The following is a 13,846-nucleotide window of genomic DNA, read 5'->3' as shown; positions in this document are numbered from 1 at the left end:
CCTATTCTTGGCCGCATTTGCACTACAGACACTGCTCAAAAAAAAATAAAGGGCACACTTAAGCAACACAAAATTCTAAGCAAGACTGATTGACAATCACATGCTATTGTGCAAATGGAATAGACAACAGATGTAAATTATTGGCAATTACCGAGACGCACTCAATAAAGGAGGGTTCTGCAGGTGGGGACCCCAGACCACATCTCAGTACCAATGCTTTCTGGCTGATTTTTTGAATGTTGGTTGTTATTTCACACCCGTGGTAGCATGAGACGGACTCTACAACCCACACAAGTGGCTCATGTAGTGCAGCTCATCTAGGATGGCACATCAATGCGAGCTGTGGTAAGAAGGTTTGCTGTGTCTGTTAATATAGTCTCCAGAGGCTGGAGGCGCTACCAGGAGACAGGCCAGTACACCAGAAGATGTGGAGGGGGCCGTAGGAGGTCAATAACCCAGCAGCTGGACCGCTACCTCCACCTTTGTGCAAGGAGGAACAGGAGGAGCCCTGCCAGAGCCCTGCAAAATAACCTCCAGCAGGCCACAAATGTGCATGTGTCTGCAAAAAAGGTTAGAAACCAACTCCATGAGGATAGTATAAGGGCAGGACGCTTGGCATTTGCCACAGAACACCAGGATTGGCAACTTCTCCACTGATGCCCTGTGTTCACACTGAGCACGTGAGACAGAGTCTGGAGATGCCGTGGAGAGTGATCTGCTGCCTGCAAAATGCTTCAGCATGACCGGTTTGGCAGTGGGTCAGTAATGGTGTGGGGTGGCATGTCTTTTGAGGGCCGCACAGCCCTCCAGGACATACTGATATGTTCTTTGCAGATCAGTAAACACCACTATGGTCATGTGCATGTAGCCTAACTGAAGTACTACAGGATAGGGAATAATTATGGCAATGACAAAAGGTTCACTACTGTACCTCTAGTAACACCAAAAATACTGTATGTTTGATACCTACATAGTTTAGAAAGTTCCCAACTTTCAAGACAAGTTGACAGAAGACCGGAAGCCTGCTGCTGGCAAGAATATCTGGAAGAAACAAAGTAATCCAAAATGATCAGCTATGTAATGCTATACCAAGGTACGTAGCTGAAAAACACCACAAACACACAATTACCATCACAAGCATTGCTGACAACATTCGCCTTTGGTTGCAGCATTTCCAGCAGAAGATTACATTCTTCACAAGCCAGCATGCACTCGATCCGGAGCTGATAGCTTCAAACAGAATTGGATATGCTGAATAAAGTTGCATATTTAGGTGCAATACATTAGAAATAAGTGCCACCCCCCTCCCCAAATAACCCTAAATTATGGTGGACAAAGGGCAATTAACCCATTTGTGCTTTCTATATGATGTATGTAAACTGACTAAATATTGTTAAAATCGGAAGTAAAATTTAAAAGGGGAGATCCACTCTCAATAATAAAAAATTGTAAATAAGCTGCAACTTATGAGTCCTACTGCCCAATAGGGCAATATGATGGTGTCCAGGGTAATATTCATTGGCCATCTGTATTTTAGGAAGCATTTAACCAATTGCACATGAAAAAACTACTTAACTACTCACTTGGAAACGCCAAGAAGCAACAAATAAAACTGATCGGCATTTGATAGTTTGGACTTATCTTCTTGGAAAGCCTTTAGATTTTCCACCTAAAATAAAAAAGAACAGTCCATGTATACACATTTACAAGCATGGGTAGTGGAATGAATATACAGGTGACATGAGAGATCCAGGCAGTCCATAGTCTGTCATTTAGTGTATCGCCCCGTGTAAGGTCAGATATAGCTAGGCCACTGCCAGTTATGGAACAAAACCATAACTAGAAAATGACAAAGGTCCTAAGGGAACAGAACTTATAAACTGCTAATTCTTTCCTTATGCAAGTAGTCTGGTCCATTGGAGTCCATGTTTTCAGGGTTGCAATTCCTATATGTAACCTGCCCCACAGACATACCCGAAAACAACTATTATTGACTGCTGGTATACAACAAACCATTTGACAAGTTACATGAAAATCTGTTAATCTGCGATCAAGTTAATATGGATGTTTCAGCAATATAATATAATAGATAATAAATGATTGTCCTAACCTCGTGTTTTTCCGGAAGCAGTTTTAGGAATTGTTTTAAAACTTCAATATCAAACTTGGAGCGATCCCCTTTTTCTATCATTCCAATTACTTCTTCATTGGAACTATAATTAAAAAAAAAAAATTAACAGGACACATAATTAAACATATCTAACATGAAACACGTAAAATGCTCAGAACCAACCAAGAAAAGATTACAAGAAAATCAGCTTGTCTTGGGTGCAACTTAAGGTTTAAGCAAAAGACAACGCCATATGGACAATAGGGAGGTTTTGTTTTAGGAAGATCATAGCACGTAAAAAGGATGAGAATTGGTCTTATAGTCAAATTATTGGCGTGTGAACATGTCAAGATTTATCTGATGGTCAAAAATATGTATATGTGTAACCCAGCAGAATATGGCAAGTCACTGATTCTCAGATTAAGACTCTGTACTCAAGGACAATGCAGGAACAGAGGCTCGTAGACCAAATGCAAATCTATGACATGGAATCTACCTACAGTGTGTCATTTTTAAAGCTGGAGTTTTATATGGCAGATGTCCTTTTGGGACACTCAGGAACCCCCTTAACCAAGGTGCAAGTTTCCTATCAATTAGGACTCACCATTTAAACTGCTTTAAAAATATGTTCAAGTTAAGGTTCTTTTTAGGATCCAAAAATGAAATCTGGAAAAAGAAAATAAACATAAGAAATCTAAACAAGATCTAATTCTGGTACTTCAAGGATGGTGGTACTGCACCTCTTTTGGTGGTTTCTTTACTGGCGTGGCAGCTTTGTCTTTGACTGTAGCTTGTGGAAAACAGAAGAGCTGCTCGATGCTAGAATAGTTGGGTTCTGGAGTTTCTTCAATGGTGCTTACAGAAGCCCACATAGAATGACCATCTTAAAAGGAAATATGCGAGATTGAGACACTTGATATAGTTGGGTATAACAAATAATGAACCTCCTGAAGATTATATATATATATCTGACATAAAAACATACAGAGGATATACCTTTTGCAACGTTTGAAGGCAGTTTCTGCCAGTTCAGTTTTTTCATTTTTATTGAGGGCTTATTGACTTTGATGCAGGGTGGTCTTGCGAAACCCAAAGAATAACTCATGTGTGTAACAACAATTTCTTCACCAAAGCCTCCTGGAGGTGGTGGTATCATTCCTGGAGGAAGCGGTGGTGGAGGTGGGCCACCCATGCCTGGAAGAGGAGGAGGTGGAGGTGGTAGACCACCCATGCCTGGAAGAGGAGGAGGTGGTAGACCACCCATGCCTGGAAGAGGAGGAGGTGGAGGTGGTAGACCACCCATGCCTGGAAGAGGAGGAGGTGGAGGAGGGAAACCACCCTTTCCAGGAAGTGGTGGTGGAGGCAATACCCCCATACCAGGAAGGGGAGGCGGTGGTGGTGGAGGTGGTGATGCCAAAGCACCCGGAAGGGGAGGAGGTGGAGATGGAAATTCTCCCATGCCTGGAAGAGGAGGTGGTGGTGGGGGTGATCCCCCTATGGATGGAAGAGGAGGTGGTGGAGGGGGTGACGGTATAGACTGATTCCCGGGTAATGGAGGAGGAGGGGGAGGGTTTTCAGATAAATGAGCTGGTGAAGTCTCCTTGAAAGATTTTGACGATTCAGCTGCCTTATGACTAGATGAAACTTCCTTACAAGCCTCATCTTTCAGTTTGTCTGTTGTTTGTATACTTTTGTGTACTTTCTCAACATTTTGAACTTTGGTCTTTTGTGTACTGTGTTTCTTGTTAGCTAAAAGTCTATCCATGACCTCCTCAAGGTTGTTACTCTTGCCTGTTCACAGGAATAAAGAAAAATGTAATTAGATAAACTATACAATGTAGTGCTAGTAAAAAAAATAATTCACAATGAGTTTTAAAGGTTACGTACAGTCATCTGCAAGCAATACAGCTCTGTTCACCAGGAATTCCAAGGCTTCCCAGAGTAATGGGCTGGAAGGATGTGAAACATCAAAGTGTAGAAGACCTTGCAAAATGGAGAGTAGCTGGACAGATAATGGTGAACAACTCACCTGCAAAATACCAAAGAATACTGGTAAATACATGAACTGATGCATAATCAAAAGAGTTTTATGATATTGAGTCCTTCCTTTGGACAATTGACCATGAAAACATATAAATTGTAAATGTTTCTCATATTATTATATCATTTTATATTTGTTTATTTCATTTATTATAATGCCAATGTTCTATCTCCCTCCAACCATATGCCAGTCAAACAAACCCCAACGGCAGATACAACAGAAGAATCCATCTCCTAAGAGATTCATGGAACTAAATCTTCATGGAACTTTAGATTTTCTAATATATATATATATGTCCTACGCTGACATCTGATATGGAAATGTTGTTTGCTGCTTTAGTTTATTTTATGTGCATGGAACACCAGGAGACCATGCCATGCCATGCCACATGCCATGACATGTGATCAATTTCTACAGGTTTCATCTTATTAAGTGTTAGGGAGCGTTCACACTGCCGTCGGTGTTCGACAGCTAGTGTCCGCTGCTAATGTCCGTTCAAAATCTTGCACGGACATTAGCTACATGTCGGGTTTTGCTGTCCGCTTGAAAAGTCGGACATCTTTGGGAACGGACAGTTAAGGACACCCACGGACAGTAAAAGAACGCACCCGATGTCCATTTAAATCAATGCAAAATGTCACAGACAAAGCTAGTGTCCGAAGCTAATGTCCGCACAAGATTTTGAACAGACATTAGCAGCGGACACTAGCTGTCGGACACCGATGGCAGTGCGAACGTTCCCTAAGCGGACTTTCATGAAGTTTTTCAACAGGAAAAAAAAACAAAAAAAAACTTGACATAACAGAAAGGGCTACCTGCCCACAGAGTAAAAGCTAGGCCCAAACAGGGCCGTTAAACACAGCATAACGTAGTCATAGAAAAAACAAGAAATACTAAAGAAATAACACAATGCACAAGACAAAACAAAAACAAAAAAAGAGGAAAGACAAGATAGGGGGGAAAAAAAAAAGACCAGGGAACACAAGACATAGAAGAAACACGAGGGGCGGGGGACGGACAAGACAGACTGGGGGCAGCAAGAGGGAAAGGAAGGGCTGCAACGGAGATAGAAGGAGCAGGGCCTGGGGAACCAGGGACAAGGTGTCATCTTATTAAAACTATGGCCAAAGGTATGTTTAAAATGTAGCCCCCCCCCCTCCCACACATGGACATGGACATCACTATGCTACTTGAACAACCATAGTGATCCTTGTCACCCTGCCTTGTTGGTAAGAAGCTAAAGAGGGTCCATCAAAAGACATCAGATTTCAAGACTCCTGAGTCTTTCAGTAAAATATCCTTCACTACACAGTAGAGTACACATACTTTATTGAAGAGTGTTGTGAAAACCTCTTGATGGTTATTCATATCAATCCCTCCATAAATCTTAAGAAGATCTTCATCGTCCTCTGACTTTGCTTCCTCAAAAACGGAGGCTTGAACTAATAAGTCTTCATCCTCCAGATCCCTTAACCAAAAAAAAAATCAAAAAACAAAGTTGTTGTGACATAGTGTTCAATGAATATGATAAAGAAATCATACAGATGTAATAGGGACCATGGCGGGCTATGCTGTTAATGCAGCATGCTGATCATACAAGCATTAGATACAGCACCCTAAATATATCGGCCTACACTCAGGAATATAGAGCAGGTCCTATCCTGCTCTGTGTCATCCGAATAGAATGGATCGGAAACCCTCATAGAGGTGACCGCATCACAGAATGATTCAGAAATCACTTTGTGTACTTTGCACTGCAAACTCAGTGGTGTGCATGGGGCCTTAGAAATAAAATTGAAAATGGCTCAGAATGCAATGGCATCTTTACCCTTTGGCTGACCAACTCTCTGCTGCAAGCCATGTAGTGTTATATACCAGCCTGTCCTAGGAAGGCTGGGTGTGACAAAACACGAGTCATTCCTCTACTCTGGCTCATGTTGTGACTTTTTTTGTTGCAGATTTTGTTGCGTTTTTTTTAAACCAAAGCCAAGAATGGCTACAAATGGAAAGGGAAATATATATAGGAAGCTTTTAGGCAGAGTTTAGATGGGGTTCTTTGGTCTGGAATTTGACGCGGAGGCCGCCACAGATTCCGGACCAAAAAAAAAACAGGTATCCACAACTTGATGCCGGTGCAGTGTACCGGCATCCAGTCGCAGCATTCCGCTCAGGATTAGGCCCAAATTAATAGGCCTAGTCAGGAGGGAGTGTCTACAGGCGGACGTTCGCATCTGAATTGGCCGCGGAATCTGCCTTAAGAAAAGGCATGTTGCTTCTTTTGTTGGCGAGCGAGAACAAACCGCTCGCGGAAAAAGGAAATGATCGGTACCCATTGATTTCAATGGGAGGTGGTTTTTTTGGTCAGGATTTTGACGCAGATTCTGACCAAAAGACCCCGCGGACTTACGCTGGGTTCACACCAGCGCCTGAACTCCGTTTTCAGGTTTCCGCACGGCCGTGAGTGCCGGTGAGCGTTTTGTGTGCTCCGTGGCGAAACCGTTTTTTTTTAAAAACCGGACACAGAGTACTGAATGTCCGACTCTGTGTCCGCTTTAAAAAAAATAAAAAGTTTTGCCGCGGAGCGCATAAAACGCTCACTGGCGCACACAGCTGGAGACTTTTCAAGCCCATTCAAATGAATGTGATTGAAACATGCCGGCAGGTTTCTGTCTCCTGCCCCTGTTTTGTGCAGGAAACAGAAACCTGCAGAACGGAGTACAGTACTGCAGATGTGAACGAGCCCTTACTTACCTATCCCTATTCCTGCTCACAGCCACCTCCATTCTTCCCTCCAGGGGCCCCTGTGACATAAAATGAGATACATGTGGCCCCCTGGGAGGGAATTAGTCAGTAAATAGAGCCAGTTATTTGCTGGGGTTAACTCCAGCAGGTAAAGACACCCCCGGAGCCATCAGCATCCTGTGTGCAGGAGTTATATAGGCCTATGCCCCCCCCCCCTTCCTTGCGGAACGGGCAGCATCAGCATGGTGCTGTTCCATGTCCAGCAAAGACGAAAATTTCAGCTTCTACTTTCAGTCTTGGTGCCCTTGGGTCGGTGCATGCGGCTAAGGGTAAAGGTCATCAAGTGCTCTGAAAATGATTGAGAGATGACATTACAGCCTTCTTACTGCCTTCAGAGACTACGGTATCTCAAGCGGATCATGGGCTTCTTCTCATCATGCTAAGCATCATTCAATGGCTTGTTTTGCTGTTAATGTGGTTGTGACCCATCAAACAACAATGGAGGGTTATTTCACTCCAGTAAGTGCCCTGGGGTTGCTGTAGTATCTGGAGAAGTCGCAGCACCACAAGTACTTCTCTCTTCCCTTCTTTATACTCTCTATGTCTTTCCTTGCAGTGTCAGTGAGTATAGGGTTGCCAATGTATGTAAATCGACAGTTCTAGTTTTTAGTGGGAGAGGTATTCCTTGAAGAGGTGTTATCTTGTACATGGTATATACATCTGTATCATGTGTATACAGTTACCACCATAAGTGGAACCTCACACCTCATAAGTGGGAAGTAGGTACTTCTGTGCATATATGGTTGGCAATTACATGTTTGTGGTAGGGCGGTATGCCCATGTATACTGATTTATGGCAATTTCAGTGTTATAGTCTATTTCTCTTTACTAGTTTCTGACTACAGCCAGATCACTTTTGTTGCATTTTCAGCCACATTCATAGCTTGGTATTGTCGGGCAGGTAGTATGGGGACTTGTAGTATGTAAGGTTTCTAGAGGCTAGTGCATTCCTACTCAGTTTGGTGGCGGTCGAGTCCATTTAAGGTGTCAAATGGCCTCTTCTGTGGAGGTTGAGGAGTCAGGTGGAAGTTGCAGGCAAGTTATTGTAGACTTATTTTAACTAATAGAGGAGGTTAAACCTCATGGTGGTGAACAGGCTGAGCTTTAGAAATGGCCAGCCTGAAGGATGTCGTAATAGTAACGTCATCCAGAGGCGGGCACAGTGGTTAAGCACAGGGTCGTTGGTGCCCTTAAAGTGTACTGGCTCTGCTAGAATTGCAAGCCGGAGCGTGCTGCCCCCCTTTATTTATTTATTTCTGTCTGGCCGGGTGCTGTATGTCAGACAGCTGGGGATCTCACAGTATTCGTGAATCCCAATGGTCTAGCACTTCACCTGACTCCTTCTGTCATTATTTTACTTCTGTGAGTTTAATAAAGCTGTGACCATTTTTACAACCAAAATAAAGTGTTTTGTGCATTTATTCCAAAGTCATTATTTACCGTAGTTTGGGTGGTTTTAGGTAGGAGTGAGGGACATCCCATATCCAAAGTCAAGACACCCCCGGAGCCATCAGCAAAGGGGGACATGACTTTGGGATGGGGGAACCAATAACTCCTGCAGTTTCTTCTTTGTGCAGTAGTTGAGTAGATTTATACAGACTGGGTCAGCTTTAAGAATATATCGGTGTATATTCAGCTTTAGTGTATATACAGCTGTAGGAGTATATATCTGTGTATGTTCTGCTGTAGGAGTGTATATCTGTATGTTCTGTGTAGGAGTATATATCTGTAGTAGGAGTATATATCTGTGTATGTTTTGCTTTAGTGTATGGTGCTTAGTGTGTTACTGTAGGGAGGGAGGAGTTAGGAATAGATGTCACTTCCTGTCTCACCCATCTTCATCCTCTTTCTCATCACAAGACCTGGATGAAGCATTTCCCGCCCTCTTTGCATCACTATGTTATACTTGTTTTTTATTTTTATTTATTTTTTCACATTTTCCTATCTAATGTATTATTGTATCATTTATTTGTTACTGTAATTGTGTATTTGGCTCTATATATTCAATTATGAGATGACTGATGAGTTATTGTTGGGCATTATCCTTCTAGGCCCAAGGGAAGGGCAGTCCTCCAGCCATGGTTCCCTAGAGGTTTCCTCCACAGGGGTTTTTTCCTCTCCTGAGTGCTGTAGGATGACTCTTTGTGAGTCGGGGGTTTGCCATTATTTAGTCAGTCGTGTGTAATAAAGTATTACGTGTCACATGGTCCATTGATAAACTGTCACAGCTTTACTTTTGCGGTTGAGGAGTCAGGTGGAAGTTGCAGGCAAGTTATTGTAGACTTATTTTAACTAATAGAGGAGGTTAAACCTCATGGTGGTGAACAGGCTGAGCTTTAGAAATGGCCAGCCTGAAGGATGTCGTAATAGTAACGTCATCCAGAGGCGGGCACAGTGGTTAAGCACAGGGTCGTTGGTGCCCTTAAAGTGTACTGGCTCTGCTAGAATTGCAAGCCGGAGCGTGCTGCCCCCCTTTATTTATTTATTTCTGTCTGGCCGGGTGCTGTATGTCAGACAGCTGGGGATCTCACAGTATTCGTGAATCCCAATGGTCTAGCACTTCACCTGACTCCTTCTGTCATTATTTTACTTCTGTGAGTTTAATAAAGCTGTGACCATTTTTACAACCAAAATAAAGTGTTTTGTGCATTTATTCCAAAGTCATTATTTACCGTAGTTTGGGTGGTTTTAGGTAGGAGTGAGGGACATCCCATATCCAAAGTCAAGACACCCCCGGAGCCATCAGCAAAGGGGGACATGACTTTGGGATGGGGGAACCAATAACTCCTGCAGTTTCTTCTTTGTGCAGTAGTTGAGTAGATTTATACAGACTGGGTCAGCTTTAAGAATATATCGGTGTATATTCAGCTTTAGTGTATATACAGCTGTAGGAGTATATATCTGTGTATGTTCTGCTGTAGGAGTGTATATCTGTATGTTCTGTGTAGGAGTATATATCTGTAGTAGGAGTATATATCTGTGTATGTTTTGCTTTAGTGTATGGTGCTTAGTGTGTTACTGTAGGGAGGGAGGAGTTAGGAATAGATGTCACTTCCTGTCTCACCCATCTTCATCCTCTTTCTCATCACAAGACCTGGATGAAGCATTTCCCGCCCTCTTTGCATCACTATGTTATACTTGTTTTTTATTTTTATTTATTTTTTCACATTTTCCTATCTAATGTATTATTGTATCATTTATTTGTTACTGTAATTGTGTATTTGGCTCTATATATTCAATTATGAGATGACTGATGAGTTATTGTTGGGCATTATCCTTCTAGGCCCAAGGGAAGGGCAGTCCTCCAGCCATGGTTCCCTAGAGGTTTCCTCCACAGGGGTTTTTTCCTCTCCTGAGTGCTGTAGGATGACTCTTTGTGAGTCGGGGGTTTGCCATTATTTAGTCAGTCGTGTGTAATAAAGTATTACGTGTCACATGGTCCATTGATAAACTGTCACAGCTTTACTTTTGCGGTTGAGGAGTCAGGTGGAAGTTGCAGGCAAGTTATTGTAGACTTATTTTAACTAATAGAGGAGGTTAAACCTCATGGTGGTGAACAGGCTGAGCTTTAGAAATGGCCAGCCTGAAGGATGTCGTAATAGTAACGTCATCCAGAGGCGGGCACAGTGGTTAAGCACAGGGTCGTTGGTGCCCTTAAAGTGTACTGGCTCTGCTAGAATTGCAAGCCGGAGCGTGCTGCCCCCCTTTATTTATTTATTTCTGTCTGGCCGGGTGCTGTATGTCAGACAGCTGGGGATCTCACAGTATTCGTGAATCCCAATGGTCTAGCACTTCACCTGACTCCTTCTGTCATTATTTTACTTCTGTGAGTTTAATAAAGCTGTGACCATTTTTACAACCAAAATAAAGTGTTTTGTGCATTTATTCCAAAGTCATTATTTACCGTAGTTTGGGTGGTTTTAGGTAGGAGTGAGGGACATCCCATATCCAAAGTCATGGTTTATAATACAATTCTTCCCTCTTATAAAGTTGTTTGAACACAATTTTGTTTACCTTAATTTTGTTAACACATCCAGTAGCTGAAGACCTGAAAAACATAAGACATGAATATTATTATGGTTTTATACTATAATATGCTATACATTGGCTCCAAAACCTATTAGTCCTCATGTAGGAAAACAAATGCTGTTGCACATATTAACCAGCCAGATGCATGATTGTATATCATCAAAGGTCATACACAGAATATACCGCACACAATATGGGGGCACTGTGGCATTGACATGATCTGCCTTGGGGAAGGGTAGTCACCTAATATTGATTTTGTAAGATTGAAAGGGATGCATGTTATACATGTCTGATACTATACTACTACTAAGATTTGCCTGCAAACTTAGAAAAGGAAACATCTGTTTACTCCGGTCTCAAGAGTCTCTTCAACTCAATGACTGTTTACTTCACAGCAATGAGAGGAAGCAATAATACAGGACGAGTGGACGCGATATAATGTAACGCTTCATTGACGGGGAATGATATATGTGAGATGAACGATGGACTGTAGAGGCAGGGACATATACTAAAGCTGGACATACACTTTAGCTATTTGGGTGACTAATGGTTTGTCCAAAAGTGGCATCATGGCCAATCTAATACCAGCTTAAAGGGGATGTTTAGTTTCAGACAAATACTGAGACACAAATGTTATTGTTTCTACAATGAAAAGTTACACAATTTTCCATTATACTTTACTGTATCAGTTCTGCAAAGTTTTCTAGATCTCTGCTTGCTATCATTCATTCTGCTTATTGGCAGTGCATACAAATCAGTACATGATCATGTGATGTGATATACAGTCCATGGTCATGTACTGATTTTTATCCAAAGAAAGGAGAATGAAAGACAGCAAGCAGATCTAGAAAACAATAAGGATTAAATTATATTGGAAAATTGTAGAACATTTTCTTATACAAAACAGTAACCTTTGTCTGAAACCCTTTAAGCAGGGAGCACTTCAGACTAAATATATGGTAACCACTACCCTCATGATGAGTGATAGTAGGGGCTGTATCATATATTGGGCATACTGGTAAGGGGTCTGGTGGGGTATGTTATACAGAGCTCTGGATGCCAATAGGACATACAATAAGCCACTCTGCTAAGAATGTTTGTGCGTGATACAGAGGGGGCGGATAGTAGTAAGATGGTTTTATTTTACTGACATGATGTTCTATGGATGGCTGTGTAATACAAATGGATATGGACTGACATGATTAAAGTTCAGGTAGGCTCTCTCTTTTCTGGGGACTCCATGGCTAACCTTAAAGTGGATATCCAGTTTACAAAAAAATATATTGTCCAAATAACAGAATTATTAAATATAAACCACTAATACATATTTAAATTTTGCACTTTTACATTAATGTCAAGTGACCATATCTGTGAGGTTTCAGTTGAAGCTCAGTATCAGTCCCTACAGTGTTATACCTACTGCCTCTTTCTCCTCCCAATCTTATTTCCACAGACACCCAGACCTATATCATGGAGGCAGTGCTCACCCACAGTACCTACTGTGTTTTGCTCTCTGCTCCCCTGTGACGTCAATGGCAAAGCCTCTTGCCCTTAGCTTTTCTTCTTGGAGCAGTGGCATTATGTTTGCTGGCCTCATTGCTCGCAGGGAGGGGTACTGAGTGTGCAGATGAAACATCACAGATGTGGTCACAAATGTAAAACAGCGCCAAATTTAAACTTCAGGCACATTAGTAAATTGTTTATTTAAGAAATTTGTACAATATTTTTTTTATAAACTAGATAACCCCTTTAGTGTTATGATATATTACCCAGCTTTCTTACAGTCCTGAATGGCAAATATAACTAACCATATAGTGACACATCACGTAACCCCCTATAAACCATAAGAAACAATCATGGAATACTTTTATCAATACAATAATCCTTTTAGATGCAAAATGTGTTCGTCACTGACCGATGCATGTATACATAATATAGTCAGAACTTACTTTGACCAGAAGTCATCCGGAGGCAGCATCAACCTTAGGAGCAAAACACTCATGACATACAAATGACAGAGGCCTCAAACAAGTCCCAGGCAGAATGCAGACATTACACAACCCACCATGCTATGATCTGCCTCTCTCAGCCCATGACCCTCACACACCTGGAGCCAGGTTACAGATTGCAGATGGGGGGGTTTGTTTTAAAGTGGATGAACTGAGCCCCGATCCGTTCCATCATTGAAGGTGTAATAGGACATCATACAGTTTAAACTTATTTTTCGCTTTTTTTAATTCTGAAGATATAGAATGTAACAAGTTGCTTTATTTTACAGACCCGATCTGTAGCTGTTTATCCAGGCTGCTGGAGCTCAGGGAGTGGGATCTTGTGCTGGGCTGCTTTGTCAGGTGCTGTGGCAGTAATCTGATTAATGGAGATCCATTTTAGTGTTAAACACTAGTTCGCCACTAGGGGGAGCTATTTTGCTTTTAAATGAACTGATGAACCGAGGAAGGTTTGCTGGAAACCTAATATATTTAGGTCTAATTCACATATAGTTGTTGGGAGGAGGGGATGTTTAGCCATGGCTGTAACTTTTTCATTGCTGAGGCTAAGATATATTGGAATTTTTAAAATTTTTTATAACCCGTCTCATATTGGGAGGCTTTTTTTGGAGGCTGATTTTGAGGCGGATCACTGACCAAAAAAAACTCTGTGAGAATTCAGTCTAAGGGTGCATTGTCCGCTTGAAAAGTCGGACATCTTTACTTGCGGACAGTGAAGGAAGGGCACGGAGTGCAAAAGAACGCACCCAATGCCCATTTAAATAAATGACAGGTGTCACGGACACAGCTAGTGTCCGCTCCTAATGTCCGTGCTAGATTTTGAGCGGACACTACCTGTCGGACACAGACGGTAGT

At 42.0% G+C, this 13,846-nt stretch overlaps 1 protein-coding gene across 5 annotated transcripts in view; it reads right to left on the bottom strand.

Moving 5' to 3' along the window:
- The window catches only part of INF2 (inverted formin 2), a 58,258-nt gene that overhangs the window by 11,899 nt on the left and 32,513 nt on the right, over positions 1–13,846 (bottom strand). For 3 of the 5 annotated variants that reach the window (XM_075282633.1, XM_075282635.1, XM_075282634.1), the window contains exons 5-14: positions 10,968–11,001; positions 5,478–5,619; positions 3,998–4,139; positions 3,107–3,901; positions 2,851–2,993; positions 2,715–2,776; positions 2,111–2,213; positions 1,584–1,669; positions 1,130–1,230; positions 971–1,041 (exon numbers count right to left, since the gene is read on the bottom strand). In XM_075282633.1, the coding sequence (XP_075138734.1) occupies positions 971–1,041; positions 1,130–1,230; positions 1,584–1,669; positions 2,111–2,213; positions 2,715–2,776; positions 2,851–2,993; positions 3,107–3,901; positions 3,998–4,139; positions 5,478–5,619; positions 10,968–11,001 (1,679 nt within the window). The other 2 variants (XM_075282636.1, XM_075282638.1) reach the window with 2 other exon arrangements.

The sequence above is a fragment of the Leptodactylus fuscus genome, chromosome 7 (assembly GCF_031893055.1).
Source record: "Leptodactylus fuscus isolate aLepFus1 chromosome 7, aLepFus1.hap2, whole genome shotgun sequence".
In the NCBI taxonomy this organism is placed as follows: domain Eukaryota; kingdom Metazoa; phylum Chordata; class Amphibia; order Anura; family Leptodactylidae; genus Leptodactylus; species Leptodactylus fuscus.
The sequence above is the reverse complement of the archived record's forward strand: the minus strand, read 5'-3'. Positions and strand labels throughout refer to the sequence as shown.